Below are 17,855 nucleotides of genomic sequence, written 5' to 3' on the forward strand. Positions count from 1 at the left end.
AAATCACAAATTTCTTGCTGTATCCTAAGCCTCTGCCTCCTACATAAAATAGGCAGTTTATGTACCTTCTGCCAGCTGATTCCTTCTCAAAAGTAATGTGCTTGAGCAGACTGTTGAGGAGGACATCTTTAAACAAAAGCAGAGAAAAAAGCAAGAGAAAAAGAGGAAAGAGAAGTGTCTTTCATGGAATACTCTCTGAATTTCTCAAGAAAATGTGTAACCATAATCGTTTCCAATGGTGACATTAAAAAATATGCATTATATAATTTTTGAGAAATTATTTTTTAAAAAGTGAGGGGTGATGAAGTTTTTCCTAGGATGCTGTTCTCCCTGCTCCCCTAGGCCTCAGCCAAAAATGCAGGAAGAACTTACTCTGTAGATCTTGACAGGCTGACATAACACAGACTGTCTGAAAACTTTAATAATTCAAAGCCTGCTAAGTTCCTTCAGCTTTGTGTGACTCCGAAGGAAGCATTGCTGAAGGCAATAAATCACTGGGTGTACATACAGCAGAACGCTTAGCAGTACCAACTCAAGCTTTCTCTTCCCAAAAGTTTTTGAGTCTTAAGAAAATCTTATATTTGGATTACAATTTTTGTTGTTAATGTCATTTGCAATCTTTAATAGTTTTTTTTTTTGTTGTTTTGATTTGGGAAGGTAACATGAATGTTTCCTGAAGTGTATGCAGCATGGTTGAAATCTATTGGACCTTCAAGTCATTAGTCATTTAGTCAAAACTTTTAGTCAAAACCCTTTCTCAGCCTCATAGAGTGGTGCAAATGCCTGCCTACTATACTGTTGCATATATTGGTGCTAATAGGTTTATATAAAATTACAGATGCTGATTTTTTTTTTAATGTAAAATGTTCATAGTCAAATCAAATATAGAATTTCTCACAGCTGAATAGATTCATGCTTACCTAGACCTGTTATCTAGAAATACGACTAGCCATTGTCAGCCAGGCTTCAGACAGAAAGAAATGCCTATCAGTACGAGTACAATCACTTTGAACTAACTGCTTTTAAAAAATCATCCCAACAGACATTTTAATCCAAACTCCTTCATCTAAATCTAAAAGGTACCTGTAGATTCATTGTCCTGACTGCAGTGCAGTTTCTAGATCAAGACTTGAAGCTGATGTGATCTGAGCTTGGATTTGGCCCATTGCTCACGTACATGAAATGGCACCACTGCCTTCAGAGGCACATTTATCACAGAGGAAAGCATATTAAGCCTCAGAAAGGCTTAAAATCTCCCACTTCCTCCCCTCAGATCTTTCACAAATGCACAGATACATGCGCATAGCCATGCCTGCTTTTCTGCAGCACTGCTAATTGCGAGTTTTAACTTCTCTCACATTTAGAAGCAAGCTGTGGTTTTGTAATTACTATCAAAATTGAAGCATGGGCTCATCAAAATCAATTATCAGCTGTGAGATGGGAGGAATAAAACAGAGAAAGAACAGCAGGGCAGGAACTCGGCTCATGAAATTAAAAATAAAAATAACAAGTAAATCTATGTCTTATCCTGACAAGTGAGGCACTCTGTCACCCCTTTCATCATGCCAATGACTGCTCAGTAGCTCTTGGCACATAATAACGCAATCCCTTCTGTCCACCAAACTTCTATAGTAGCTGCCAACTCTCCATACAGCTTCTAGATAAAAATTATGGAAAAAATAATGTTTCACAATTTAAGATTCTATTTATTAAATATATATCTATATTAATAGGTATCTAAAGATATCTATTAAAATTCTATTTAAGAACTCCATAGCTTTTAAATATTTTCTTGTTTCATTTTACAGGGGGTTTATTTTTTTTTCGTTAGCTAGTATGAAGCCTAGTTATTTTTCACCAGCAGAAAAAGAGTGCCAACCATACCAGACCTAGGAGGATGGAAAACAAACAGGTAGGAAAATTAACAATAAGTACTCATATTTACACTTGCTATAAAGAAATCTTTGTGTTGGGAGGAAGCTAGATAATACATGGCATGCTATCTGGTTTGCCCAGAGATGGTGCAATGAGATCTGCAGGTTACAGCTGGTCCTAGTCAGCCATTATCACCCAGTTAACCCACTACTTCAACAGAATCATGCCACGGATGAGGAACAGCAGAGGCAAAGCAAGAAAGTGCTTCAGCTGGCAGGTCCAGGAAGCAGTGGTGCTGGCAGCCACAACTGCAGGTTCAGCTGGGAGGCTGGTTGTACTCCTTGATTCCCTGTTTTTGCTAATCTTTCACAGCAGCATCTCTGAATAACACTTTCAGCTACCTCCTATTAGGTAGGAGATTATGTCTCATGCTGTTGAACAGAGCAGTACTCACAAATGTGTAACAGCAAGCACTCAGCATGATGCCTCCAGCTTGTACAAAATGGGCAGAACATCCCTTTGGCATAAGAAGCCACAATGAGCAAGCGTGTCTTCTTTGAGTATCAAGCAGACTCCTCTCAGATACATTCAATTGTCCAAAAGCTAGTTGTCTGGTCTATACTAGTTATGTAAGCTTACTGATTCTGTATAAATGGAAAGAGAAGCTCATAAGAGCAATTTGGTGTAGTCACATAGATAACTGATGGAGAGAAGGTTGGACAGATTCTGGAGTTGCCTCTTTCCCCTGGAGGAGTGTGAATGACTACATCCCTAGCACTCACACAGGAAATGTCAGGCAACCCAAGACCCCATTTCTTGTAGAGCAGAACCAAGCTAAGGTTCTCAGTTCATATTTTCAGAGTGGTGAATGACCAGGCTTAGCATATACAGACCAAGAAAAACTCCAGATGTGGAAAGCAAAGGTGCCTCGTGGGTTGAGTGACACTTTCTACCACGATAAGTAGAAGAGTATGATAAAGAAAATGTTGGGTTTTTCTACAGAGTCTGAGGTTAGGCAACAATTCCTGTTAGAAACAGGCATCACAGCATCACTGCCTTTTACTTTACTTTCACTGTTCCTTAGTTTGCCTTTCCTGAAAGAAGTACACAGTAATGCTATCTCAAAATAAACTTAAAAAAAAAAAAAAGTCAAAGAAACATACTGAACAAATCACACAAACTGAATAAAATCCTCTCTCAAACACAGTACTGCCTTGGGAACAGCATGCAAGAGAGCACATGGAGCACACATGAAAAATGCTATTCATATCACTCAGAGCACTGCTAGGAGGCTCTCGGATATTAAAATAACTTGTAAAGGAAGAGATCACTGAGATTAACCCTAGCTTTCCTTTTAGGTTAGCTTTATTTAAAAAAGCTTTAGACTGTTTGGTTCCTGACTGACCCATGCCTGATTAAAATGAGACACTTTCAAAGAGACATCCTGATATTCATATAACACAAGGTAATATAAATACCAGCCATTTTAGATTCTGTTATTCGGATACAGTTTGCTCATAATTTTTACACTTGAGGCACAAAGCTGACAGCATAATGTATAACCAACTATGGTTAAAAGCAACATGATGAAAAATTAAATTAAAAGACAACCCCCACACATGGCATCTCATTTTTCCCCATGAAATATGGAAACACTTTCCGGTATTTTAGCAATTGCTCTCCACATTAGCATGTTGCTGGTTTTAGTAGTATGAATAACACACATTAACAAAAAGCACAGAAAATACAATTATTACAATGGATTATATGCAACACATTTTAAAGTATTCATTTCTTTCCAGGAAAAAAAAAAACAACAACCCACACCGTATATTAGGGTATAGGAATGCTTTGTGCACTGTATTTGGAAATGTTTTTCAAAATAATTTGCACTGTCCCAGCAGGTGAGTGATATCAAGTATTCTCTGTAGTATCTAATATGAATCTGTAGTATTTAATATGAATGTAGAATTAATATGAATAATAAGTTTTACTTACCAGTCCTGCACAGCATTGAAAGAGTCTTCATTCGTGATGTCATACATTAAAATGAAGCCCATTGCACCCCGGTAGTAAGCCGTGGTAATCGTTCTGTATCTCTCCTGACCTGCTGTGTCCTGAAACAGTAACAAAATTTTTACATGTTAAAAAAAAATTTGTCAAATTATAATTGTTTTTAATAGAAAGAAAACTGACAAAAATTATTGTACAACCCTACAATCCTAACCACAAAACTAATCAAGGGGGAGAAAACTGAGAGCAACAGAAAAAAGGAGAATTCTGCATTGGATTGTAATAGGAGGGACACATCCATTCTGTCATGAGGTGAGAGTGGAGAGATGCAGAAAGGTATGGCCCTTTCCTCTGTGAGGTCATATATCCTGAGTCATTCACTGATTCGTGACATTCAACTGAGAGTCAGGTAGGAACCTTGCCTCCTGCTCCTGCCTTGTACTTTCCCAGTTTAAGGTCTTCATTATAAGATCAGGATGGTTCCTGAAGTCCACAAACATCCTGACCAAAAAGTCAACATCTAATAATTTTGTTCTTGCAATTTTAAGCCACTGGTGATCATGTCAACTTTAGCACCAATACAAATCCATGCTGACAAAATAAAAGCTGGAGGGCAGTGCTTTTAAAATAAGGATATCTGACAAAAAGGACCCTAAAACTTTGCCGACAGTCCCTTATCTCAAGCCAGTTTTCTCCCTCATTCTCTGCATCTCATTCAGTTGCTTTTAAAACAAGAAATGTAGGTCTTCCTTTCTCCTTCTGCTTGCTTTACTTATTTCCATTGAAAAAATTTCAGGGCAGGGACTACCTGTTAGTACATTTATATGCAATGTCTAGCATAAACACCCATGCCTGGACTGAGATTGTGAGACAACAGCAATAACTGAAATACAGGAAATGTATAGCTATTTCCTGTTCCAGCATAACTATTTAATATTTTAAAATCATAAACATTAAAAGATTTAGATGAGACATACATAACAATTCAGTGCAATCCTGTAACTAACAGATCACCTCTGCATATTCAATTTTAACAGACTTTGAAAGGTAATTTCATTATTTCAGGTTTTTTTCATGGACAAGAAATAGTTTACTTTACAATATAGATAAATATATTTGATTTGCCTTCCTACAGAGAAGGAAGAATAAGCACTGCCAAATAATGTTTTATTTGGTTTTCTGGAATGATTCCTGGGCTAGTAGTACCGCCTTATGAACAAGAGAAAAATAGATTAAGTGGGCCTCCTTCTTCACAGATACATCATTCATCTTGTAAACTGATAAAGTAAAAATAGGAGATTCTACACACATCAGAAACCACTTACAGAATAAGAAATGTAATCAAGTCAGTTACTGAAACCAAACAAAGTCTTAGGTAAAATATATGGATTCTGTTCATTCTGGATTACAGCCCCTACCACTTTGATGCAGTTTCAGTGATCCAAGATGACAAGCTAATGTAGAAGTCAGACTTTACCAGGTCTCACAGGTTAGGTTATATCTTTGCAGGAAAAGCCAGACAGCCCTAAATTTTTTCTGCTTATACTCAGAGCTGGCTAAGGCTATAACAACTGTGGTCTGGAGGCTGGATAGCTGCTCCCAGTTTTTTCCAGTAGTATTAACGTATGTTAAGATACTAAGACCCTTGCACTAAGCCTGCACATATTCTAGTACTGGGAAGTCAGTTTTCTCTCAGTAGGTCATAGTCTGATAATAAGATGAAAATATCACTGAAATGTTGAGTAAAATAATTTATAGCAGCAGAAATATCACCTGTCATTATTTAAAACCATTTCTTTGTATTTCTTTTACAGAATAAGGTTTACTGTCACATGTTTTGCTGGCTTCATTTATTTGATTTGATACTAGAGAAGAAAGCTGGGAGGGACAGAAGGAAAATATGGCCTATAGCAAGCACGCGGACTCTGTACAGAAGATACGTGATTTTCAAACAAGTTTTGTCCGTGTCTATCTGCTTGTTTGTCAGTCAGAGACAGGTACGGTTGGAAATGATATGACAAACAGGAGCCCACTGCTACCGAAGCAAGTCTTATTTTGAGGCAAATGATTTCCACTGAAGCCTGTCTGCTGACAATATTGAACGGTCCTAGCAATAAAACTATAAGTCAGTGAGGCTTCCTATCCAAGACACCAGCTATTTTCTGCACAGTGTTAAATGTAGCTAGTGCGGGTTTAAGCACTCTTGATTATGAGCATAAAGGAAGACAAATCAAGATAAAAGTTCTTAAATAATTTTACACAAAGGGAAATGGAAGCTGCAGATGAACATGCAAACACTGACTGACTTTGGGATAGGACATGCTCCTCTGGACCTAGGCATTTAATTTGGGTCAGTCTCGGAAGAAACCAGATATTTGTGGTTGTTCTCAATACAGGCATCTAGTATGTGTCTGTAGCTAATGCTGTGTTAATGTGATGATAAAAAAGATGATTTTCTAAAGTGGCATTTCAGTATATGGCATAGATGGATGACCACGAATAAAGTGCAGTTTGTTAGTTTCAAACATCAATGATCACATTCCTGTTGGTATTATTTTCTATTCACTTGCTATAAGGAAGCAAATAACATTTTAATTGGCCCAATGTACAAATCATGCAGTAGAGTGTTTATGATCATGTAATGGATGTTGTTGAAACCTTTGTGTTCTTCATAAGCATCTCCTTTCAATTCTGACTAGAATATATCATAAATGCCCTAATACTAGCTTCTTTTGTACAAGGAACTGAAATACAATTTGTCAGGAGAAAGAGCACATTAGAAACATCAAATACTTTAAAATTAAATATATCTTATTACAGTGAATTAATTTATTTGAAACAGATAATGCAACAATATAAGTGGCATTTCTCTCTGTTTATTAGCTTTATTTTTGTGGAAGAACTGAGAGGAAAAGAATGGATTTCCATATTTCATCGTCTTTTTTTTTTTTTTCTGTAAACCACTACCATTTTACCCTCAGTTACTGTTTTGTGCTTGTAGAAAACATTTTCCAATTCAGGTATGGTTACTGGCTGCTGCTGTGTTCTATTAGTCTGTTTTGCAAGACCATGGAATTAATCTGATGACCATCTTTTTAGATTTAAATTCTGAAATTTAACACCTGTATTTTACACTGACAGATGTTTATTTCTAAGCAAACACTAAATAAAATAAGCCTGAGGAATAATAAAATTTGACCTATTATTAACTGGTATTTTAACCAAGGCAGTTTTTTCCCTCTTTGATGGGCAGAAAACAAGACATAGATTGTCTTGGGGGCCTCTTCGTTCATGTAGGTAATGTCTGGTGAGGACAACTGACTGTTCAGTAAAGAAGTAGAGTGGAAAAGTAGAAGGGAATGAATGACAGTGAGGGAATACTTTATGAAAAGCTCCACACACAGAAGACGAAAAGAAGTATTTTACAAATCTTAGTCAAAATAAAACAAATAGGGTCTCAGCAGCTTCAAGAAATATTTTCAAATATTGTATCTACTTTTATAAATTCTGTTTTTAATAAAGCTCCCACAATTTCATTAGCTTCTGGTTAGGTGATCCTCTTTTAGTGAATCTTTTTCATAGGCAACAGTTTTTAGATATCAAATCACAGAATGATAAGGTGTAGTGGACATGGCACTTCAGAAATTATCCGCTTGTTGAGCATTGCATAGAGTACACTGGCTAACAGTCCATGATCGTAAGTACTTGGAAGTCTCAGACTTGCACAGTTTGGCCTTGAGTGCTCTGATATGTCTACTAGGTTTTGTGTTTCTTTTTTTAGTCCATAAATTTTTTTCACCTATAATTGAATTTAGATATTTGCAAACAGGTTTATGCTCCAGATCCTGATACATATAATTTCTTATTACAAAAATTAATTGATCTTTGGCAGAAATTTGATAGCTAAAAGGACAAGTAAAGCTTTTCCATCAGTAAAGATCATGAATAGGGCATGTATATCTATAGGCAGTGAAAGAGGAATGGTAGAGCTATAGACTGAGCACAAAATGGTTGTTTCTGGCTGAGGGTGTAGATAGCAATCTGTTTGGCCAACTTTCCTTTATCATATATGTATCAAACTATATGGAGATAGATAATTCTAGATTACCTTGGCTGTTAGTCTGAGTTAAAGCTGTGAATCTGACAGTACAATAAAGCTTAAAGTAGAAGATACATTAGTTACTTTTACAGAAATCACATGAACCAGGTTTTGTCCCAGGCTTCTCCCTTGAAATAAGCCTTCTATCATGTTAATGGAAACTTCCTACAGTTTGTAATTATTACTGTGTAACTGCCATAGCATTGAAGGCCTTAGTGTATGGGGAATGCACCAGCTGCTGACAACTGTTCCCAGAGGAATGGAGAGATATAAAGTAATAGCCATCTGTGCAAGTAGAAACACTTAGGAATAGCAAGCTATCTGACTCAAGAAAAATCTGTATTCCGCATGAGATTAAGAGTTCATGGGGCTGGAAAGTCTCAAAACACAAAACAGAGAAACCAGGTTTCTGATAGTAAGCTTGAAAATAGTAACTATTTAGGCTTGCAAAGTACAGTTAGCTGAGTTAACTTAGCATGTGAATTAACTTAACGTGAATCCCCCTTACTGTCAAGTACTGCTAAGCTAGACTTCATCCAAAATGTGCCATACCAGTTTAGATTATACCAATGTTTTTGAGCAATATGTTAAATCAGGCCCCTGAATTCGTTTGCTGAGTGTGTGCTCCTGTCCCACCCTTGCCTAGCACTGCAACATTGTCAGGAACAATACTCTATGTAAGTAACTTCCAAATGCAGTTACTCATTATTAATGCAAGACAGTTTTGAAGGTGAAAGCAAACAGCACTTGGCAGAAAGAACTTTTAATGAGCCTGTCATGAAGGAATTCAGTCTGCAAAAAACAAACTTATTTTGTAGCACACTTGAGTGACTCTGTGACTCTGCATTTCTGTCCTGTATGCTAAACATACAAATATCTTTATAGATCCACTTCCCCACATTAAGAGTTTTACCCATATCACAATATAGTTTGTGCTGCATGCCAAAAAACTGTCAGCAGAGGAGAAGGATTTCTTGGATGGCATTTATATGTCTGCTGCACATCCAGAACATTTGAAGACAAGGCAAACAAAGATAAAATTAGAAATGTGAACTTGGTGAATTCTCACTGTAACAGGTCAAAATTTTCTGTTAAGGTAAACAAAACTGGCACAGCAATCAAGAACTGCTGCTCCTTTATGAGCTTCATGTTTCTTTCCTGTGTTTCTTCCCAAAGGTTATTTATATAATCCATCAAAGACACTCCACCTTTCTCCAGTTTCTCCTATTGATACAAAAAATTACTTGAGGGAGTGAGTGAATGAAAATCTAAACTGGCTCTTTTCAGAAAAGCACAAAAGATGTCTCTGATCTTTCCTCAGGGATCTCTGGGGAAGAAAGAATAAAAAGGAAAGTATGACAAACAAACAGCAACATAAAATAACCCAGTCAGACAGCTGTTCAGGGAGGTGCAAGGGACAACCTCTGCAAAAATCCTCTAGAGGTGGAGTCCAGACAGGGATAAACCCACCTGAAGCCTGCTGCTAACCGCCCAGGAAGAACAGCTGTGGGCTTACAGCAGAAGCAACTGGGCAGGGCATAAAGAAAGAGGACAGGGGGAAAAGCTGCTGGGGCAGGAGGAGTTGACTAACCTGGGAGCACTTCCAACAGAGAGTGTTAGGCACACAGAAACACAGACATATGAACATCTACAACTAGGAATAGAAAACACAGTTCAAAACTGTTCCTTTAGCTAATGTATGCACAAAAGATTTAACACTGCATATTGCCAACTGAGTCTCCTGTCAGCAGCCCTTTCCAGGCTTCTCATGGCTTTGATTCCCCTGGAATTCTGTCTTTATATACATACATGTGTATAGATATGTGTGCATGCATGCATGCATGCTTGTAGGAATACATATATATGTATATCAAAAAAGCATTTGGAGCATGAAAAGCTAGCTGCTGATCTTGCCAGTACACATCTGCTAACTTATATGCTAGTGTTTAGAACCCATCCCAGAATCACAGCTGACAGTTCGTTTATTGTAGGGGGGGGGGGGGGGGGGGGGCGGGGCGGGATGCAGGAGCATGGCAGGGCCAGCTGGAAATAGTTGAGGCCAGAGCAGCCCAGAGAAGCTTTATTCCAAATGTGGCTAGTAAAAAATAGCCCTGGGAGGGCTGTCCTGCCAGGCAGAATGTGGGGCAGAGCTTGCACCAGAGAGATAGTCTGGGTCCTGGAAAACCCAAGCTGGGGTTGTAAAAGTATTTTGCTGCCAGATTTGTTTTCTCTTACTCCATCCATGCAGCTGTTAACTGTGCCTGAAGTTCATCTGCATTTAAATTTTCTGTTTTTCTCCTTTCCTGTTCTTACTCCTTGTTTATTTTTAAGACTCAGATAAAATGTTCATTCTCTGCAGTTCAGCTATCATGTCTTCCTAAAGCACAAAGTTTAGGAAAACCATGATATCCCTGTGTCCTTGTTTCAGCTGGGATGGAGCGGCTGGAGCAGGGGCTGCAGCAGCTGAAGCAGAGGCTGGAGCAGGGGCTGGAGCAGGGGCTGCAGGGGCTGGAGCAGTAGTTAAAGTTTGTGGCTTGGAATACCACCAGTTCCAGGACATGAAAACGCATTCAGTATTCCTATCACTAGGTTCAGGACTGACACTATGGGGCTTCCAGTGGACCAAAGACACTCAGAGTCTCCTAAAATCCTAAATGTTGATTAATTAGCCCTGAGGAGAAGGGGGAGGTGTGGAACCCACCCATAGGATGACTCTGGGAAAATCAAGCCAAAGGTGCAGCTGTTGGCATTCCCCCGTAAGGGCCACCAGACTCACAGAGGCAACACCGAGTGCACAGACCAGATTAGTTTCATAACCAAGTCTATCATATTATAAACTAGTACTATATAGTGCAACAGTGTAACTTTAGCCCAGTTCTCAATGTAAACAAACAACACAACAGGGAACATGTACTGTAAATAAACAAGACAATTCAGCCCTGGGACCATGGGCAGCGAGTTCAAAAGCAGAAAAGCCAGCATTGTAGCCATTATAATTAATCTAATACAATGAACACTTGAAAAAATTTAATCTAACACAGTCTGATTAGACCTGTCATCATCTCAACCCTTCTGGCCCCACGTTGGGTGCCAAAAAGGACTGTCATGGTTTAACCACAGCTGGCAACCAAGCACCAGGCAGCTGCTTGCTCACTGCCTGCCACCCGGAGGGTGTATGTAAAACTTGAGGGTTGAGATAAGAAAAATGTAATAATTTGAACAGAATAAAAAGGTAAGATCTATAATAATAATAATAATAACTATAATAATAATAGATAGATGATATAGATATAATAATATAGATAAAATAATATAGATAACTATAATAAATGATAGATAATAATGATGATGAAGTTATAATAGAAAGGTGGGGGAAAGGATTAAATCCAAAGGGAAAGGGAGAAAGGAAAACAAGTGATGCACAGTACAGCTGCTCACCACCCACTGACTGATGCCCAGCCGGTCCCTGAGCAGCGATCCCCAGGCCCCGGCTCACCCCCCCAGTTTATGTACCAAGCATGACATCCCATGGTATGGAACACCTATTTGGCTGGTTCAGGTCACCTGTCCTGGCTGTGTCCCCTCCCAATTTCCTGTGCCCCTCCAGCCCTTTCATTGGCAGGGCCCAAGGAACCAAAAAGTCCTTGACTCAGGACGAACATCACCCAGCAACAACCAGAACCATCACTTTGTTATCCACATGTTCTCACACCAAATCCAAAACACAGCACTGCACCAGCTACTGACAAGAAAGATAACTCCATCCCAGCTGAAACCAGGATGGAGTTTCCTGCCTCCTTTCTAGTCCAGCATAATTTGACTGCAGCTGCTATTGATTCTGGATGGAAGTTTTGAGCCCCGCTGCCATTTCAGTGCATGTCTCCCTCTTTCTCCACCATGAGCTGCAGCTTTCTCCTGGTCCTGTCTTCACTTTTGCTGTGGCCTGTCCTGCTCTGCTGGGGGTGAGGATCAATTCCTCTTGTCCTTCTTCCCAGTCATTGGACATACTTTATAAAGCATCTGTCAGATCAGTAGGACATGGCATTCTCTTCAAAAGTAAAATGTTAATTGAAGCATCACTTTGTATTTTAACCAAGCTTCATGTTAGGTCTTAAGAAGAACTTCTATTTCTGGAAAGGCTTGGATTTTGCTTTCAAGACATTTTTTTTAATTTTAGTTTATGAAAAGTGTTACAAGATCAAACATTAAGTACAGCTGCAAAAAATGTATAGTGGAAATCATGAAATCTAATTTGCAATTAATGTAATAATCCAACTATTTTTTAAATGAATAAAATTAAAATTGGAGCTTAGTTTGTAAATATAGCTAGGGAAAAAGAAGTTTAATAACTTCCTATTTGTAGTATGTTTAAATACTTGTAAATCAGACTGTAAATATTTCCTCATATTTTTCAGGAAAAGAACAAAGCAACAGAGACCCATTCTGTTACATAACATAATAGTTACATACACACAAAACCAGCAAAACTGTGATAAGTATCCTTGTTCTAAAGGCAGCTTTTACCATATGGGAAGCAGCATTGGAATAATGTGATATTCTTAGGTTTGTCATATTTTGGTTTTAAAACTATTGCTCCCAGAGTTCTGTGATTGTATAAGAACAGCAACTTTTTTCTCTCTTTTTTTAATCTTTGTAGTCACAGACCAAAATGCGTCCCAGTGCATAACGAAAAAATGAAAAGCATTTGATATGGGCTGAAGTTACTGTATAAATAATAAAACTTTGAATGAAACCAAAATGATTTTGGAATGCTGATGTTTGGCACTGGATTCTGGCAAAGCTTGAGAGGATCAGAACAACCCGCTTTTGAGCGAAAGGGTCACAAAGGAATGTTAGATCTATACTAATATTACAAGGAATGGTAGTCTTAGAAACCTGACACCCAGATACACAGTGGATGTAATGACCATCCTCAGACTTGACAGAAAGCCTCCTCAAGCTCCAGGAGTGTACTTGATAATTCAGACACTAAGCAAACAGTGCCCATCATACTTACTGTGGGATGAGGCTAGGTTGCAATAGTCAATCCTAATGCTGTGAGACTTATGCCTATTAGGAAAATACAAAGCGGAGCTGTTTCATCTATAGACAGCAGGCACTAAACAGTCCTTCAGTCCCCGTCTCACTTGGTTTGGTGCCTGCTACAGGTATTTGCAACTTGCCAGTTCTTCAAACTGGCTCTTCTGCCCACAGAGCACTCGGTAGCCTAAAAATAGGTATGACCTTGCCCTATCATAAATGTGGGGGATTTCTGGGTTTGCTGGTTGTTTGATTTTTTTTGGGGGGTAGGGTGCTGTTTTGTTTTGCTTTTACTTTTTGTGTTGTTTTTTTTTTTTTTACAGCTGTACTAAGGTTTTTAAATCTTTGTCTGATCTTCCACCATTTTTTTGAAGGCATGTGCCTTTCATTTCACAGAGACAGGAAAAAACCCTGAGTTCAGAGACTTTAAGAGTCAAGCTGACTATAAACACATAAACAGAGAACAGCGTCAAGGTATATTGGAATGCCAGAGTACCTTCCTCATCGTATTTCTGTACTTTGATTGTATACTTATAAATCTTTTGAATTAACTACTTCTGTCTGAAACTTATTATTCATAAAATAAGAAAATAAGCATTCATCTTTCTCTCTCCCTTGTCATTCTGTCCCATACTGCATCTCGAATACAGCTTTCTCTATTTAATATTCATTGCTCATATTTAATTAACTTATTATTCAGGATGAGGTGGGATCTATGGGAGGAGAAAAGTTTGATAATAGCTTTACATTAGTGGCTCGTTGCACTGAACAAATTTGCATAATAGTGTCATCATGTTAAATATTATGTAAATCCTTGCCCATGGATTAGCAGCTAACAGTAGCTGTTGAGAACTATGAACATAATTCTTTCCTCATGACAACATGGAGCTTAGCACATTTTTGTTCTGGACCTTTTTTAGAAGCGCAGTTTTGTAACTCTCCAACTCTAAGAGAAAAAAGAATTAGTGGTACAAAGGACCTTTTAAAGCCATAAGCCAAGCACTCTTGCAAGAAATGCTCTCCACCTCCACTTTTTCTTGTGATAAACCCTTGTGTTTAAATCTGCAGTGAAGTTTCTCTCATTTGCAACAAATTATAGGAATGTTGCTATTAAATATTAATAACCTTCCAAACCTTGCCAGGAGTAAAAGAATGCATTTCTGTGCAGAATATTAAGTATACAAAACACATTTAAAGGCTCCTTAGAATTACTATCAACTTAAGCTTTTTATATAAAAATGTTTTAAATCTCAACGACCTATAAAAAGGAAAAGAGACAATCTGCAACACAGAACAAGCCACATTTACCTATTCTAAGCAAGAAACTATAAATGCAATATTTCTGGAAGAGTTCAGCCATGTCTGAAGTTCAACCCCATTCAGAACTTACATTAAAGCTGGTAAAAGGCATAGCCTAGTTCTTTAGAAAACTTGCAGAATAAATGTACTGGACTGCAGTGTGGTCTGTGCTAAAACAGTTCCCTCCTGCCTTGGCACCATAATGCTGCTTTATTGCTGTCTGGAAGATTCCTTGTAGGAAGATCTGAAGGTAACTTCCGTATCCTCTTTGTGGCAGACATTGTCTTCTGGGGCAGACATCAAAAATACCTGAAGAAATTCTGGTAGCTCTTTGTATATCATACCTTAGGCAGGTACTTTAAGATTCTTAAACTCAGCTGAAAAAGCACCAGTGATGTATCAAAGGTGCAGAATGCCACCATCTCTTCTCCATTAGCAACACAGCCCCTTCATGCCTTTCAGGGAGCTGCTCCCTGCCCTGACACAGAACTAGTGAGAGCTGTTTGCAGGACACTCTCCACTAACCTCTCCTTTCTTCCACTTCTGACTCCTTTGCCCTCCAACTATCTGTCATCACCAAACACTCCCTTAATATGTGACTGTGTGTGAGATCTTTAAATTCCCCATAATCTTTTTCTTTTTCTTGGGTCTGATCATAGTGATTAGAAATTTAGGTTTGCAATGATGGGTGGTCAGCTGGCCAGAATCATTGAAGAACATGTTCCAGGTCAGTTCTGTTGTCTTCAAAACGTTCAGATGAACTTCTCCAAAATGTTTCTGTGTTAAAGGGAAAGATGGAGAAAGGATAGGTGGCACAGGACAGATTCTATCAGCCATCAGGTGCTGGAAGGTTTTTTACAGCATGGGAGTTCACTGCTGAACCCAAATGGCTTGTGACACAAAGGTGATGCATAAAAGAACAGGAATCTGGCTTCAAGACTTTTAGACTTTGATTGACTTCTCTAGTTCTTTCAAAGCTGAATTTTAATTAACAGTTGTTACAAGGTGCTGGAAAAATCTATTTTTCTGGGGTTTGATTATTATTGTTTCCCTGCAGAAAAATTAGGAGGACACATCCTCTATAACAAAAAGATAACTTTGTCATCAATATGCTGCTAGAATTATCTACAGCCAGATAGGATTTGTCTATTAATTAAATAAAAATTCTATTGAAGTCACCAAGAAAAAATATCTTATCAAAACAAGATGCAATTCTTAGATACACCATAAGCACTGCTAAATTTTCTTCACACAGAAAAGAAATGTTAAAGATGACAAATATAAACAATATAATTACAATATGATTTGAGGTGAGTTTTCATCTGGAAAATATAGTATTTAAACTAAAGGTCTCTGTGTTCTCTTGCTGTCAGTAAACACCTCTGCACTATGACTGCATATCAGATGGTTATACCTAGAACACTTCTTAATGTCCTGCTATCTGTTGAGAAATATGTAATTTAAGAGAGCACAGGTTGTCCTGACAAGGAAATATTTATTTACCCTGAAAATGTCTCAGCAGCTGATGTAGCTTAATGCACATCAACCAATCATGACATTTACGTTGTTCTAGTTTAAGACTGAAAATTAGTAAAAAAAGAGTTGTAAAAAGAAGTTAAATATGTCACATGTGATTAACCTATGAATCCTAGATCATTTCAAGTCCAGTGCCCTTATCCTTGCATTCTCATCTTGGGAAGTTCTGGCATGAAGTGGCATAATTAAATTAGATTTCATCTAAATTGCTGTTTAATTTGGCCACTGGTCTCCTTTTTTAACTCAGACTCCTTGAGAGCTATGGGTTTAGCATATGTATAAACACATTTAACAATTCTAATGACTTCTTTGTAACTTTAAACCCAAAGTTTTGAGAAAAACGCAGTCTCATGAGAAAGCATAATTGCCAGACCTATTAGAATAAAATAGAATCGTTCAGTTGGAAGGGGCCTACAAGGATCACCTGTCCCAGCTGCCTGACCACTTCAGGGCTGACCAACAGCTGAAGCACATTGTTACGGACATTTTCCAAATGCCTCTCAAACCCCGACAGGCGCGGGGCATCGGTCGCCTCTAGGAAGCCTGCTCCAGAGTCTGACCACCCTTCTCATTAAGAAATGCTTCCTAATATCCAGTCTAAACCTCCACTAGTGCAGCTTTAAAACAGTAGATACAGTATAAATATAAATATTAATATTTTTTGGTTTATTTTAGTAATGAGCAATTTGGTCCTTTTACATATAGCATCTATTTTTGAGTCCTGGCCACTGTGCAATAGACAAAGGTATAGTAGACGATATCAGTACCACAATTACAGGTATGTATGTTCATATAGGAAGCAGAATAAAACCCACATTATCTCATTCTGTTACTCTCTCAAAAACGGTCACATTTTATTCACTTAGTTTTTTGTCCAAAGAAATCCTGAAATATTTAACAAGTTTTATTTAGCTGGTAAGTTTCCAGTGTCATTGTAAGCAGAACACTGAACACCAGCACCACTGACAATCTCTAAGCAAAGACAATTCACGATCCAGCAGTAGAGGAAATGAAATTATGTTATTTCCTTGATCAGTGCAAAGCTATTTTATTAGTTTGGACATATATTTATCTTCTTTTAAAGTATTATAACATTGCAGGAGGAGGCCTGTGAAGCAGGACCACAAGTAACAAATCAGTTAGTTGAAAGGAATGTGCTCGAGCTTGTGGATCACAAGCCCTGGTGATAAGGGACATGAGAAATTACTGAAGGGTATAGAAACGGGGACTAAGTATCAAGTTGAGACTATACAAGGAGTAAGGCGTTTGGTTTGTCAGCTTGCTCAAGGACGTGGTGCAAGAACTGCAGACATTGTCGTCTTTAACTATTGCTGAATTGCTAAATAGCTAGCGTGAGATCTTTGTGCGAGTTGCCACATAGTTACAGAATAAGCAAGTTTTTGGACCAATCAGAATAAGAGCTAATAATTGCTTATGTGTATATAATCATGCTATTAGGCTAATTAAAGTGACAATAGCTTGCATCAAGCTGCCGTCTCTCGCGGCAAACTGGTGACCCTGACGTGATGGGGTTATGAACCGCCTAGCTGAGCAGCATGCTGCGACTCCCACAGAACTTTGAATGAGCCGCTGAAAGGAAGCGGGAGCTAGCCAGCAATACATCCCTCTGGAGTAGAGAGGTGAGCTGTGGGAAAGATGGAGAATCAAGCATTTTCCCTGGAAAGAGACGTATATGGACTAATAAAAAGTCTTCTGGCCAGATTCAGGAGTCCGTGCCTCAGTCTCCTCAAATGGTGACCCCTATGGTGGTGTTCCGAAGCCTTGGAAGAATAAGAATGGAACTGGTCGATAAAAAATGACAGCTCATGGAAGAGGGCTGCGTTCCGGAGGAGATGTCTTGGCTGAACGATTGTCTTGCCGGCTGGACCAGGCGGACAACCTAAACCCCGGGGATAACACCTGTATGCATCTAGACAGGTGAGCAGCCAAGAAACTTTAGAGTTTTTAAATATTTGAAGAAATTTTAAGAAGC

General features: G+C 38.4%; 1 protein-coding gene across 1 annotated transcript in view; it reads right to left on the reverse strand.

Annotated features, from left to right (window-relative positions):
• Positions 1–17,855, reverse strand: part of RAB3C (RAB3C, member RAS oncogene family) — a 135,808-nt gene that overhangs the window by 59,963 nt on the left and 57,990 nt on the right. Inside the window, exon 3 of the mRNA XM_055791471.1 lies at positions 3,874–3,992. Within this exon, the coding sequence (XP_055647446.1) occupies positions 3,874–3,992 (119 nt within the window). The remainder of the gene's footprint in view (positions 1–3,873; positions 3,993–17,855) is intronic.

Source organism: Falco peregrinus, chromosome Z (assembly GCF_023634155.1).
Source record: "Falco peregrinus isolate bFalPer1 chromosome Z, bFalPer1.pri, whole genome shotgun sequence".
NCBI lineage: Eukaryota > Metazoa > Chordata > Aves > Falconiformes > Falconidae > Falco > Falco peregrinus.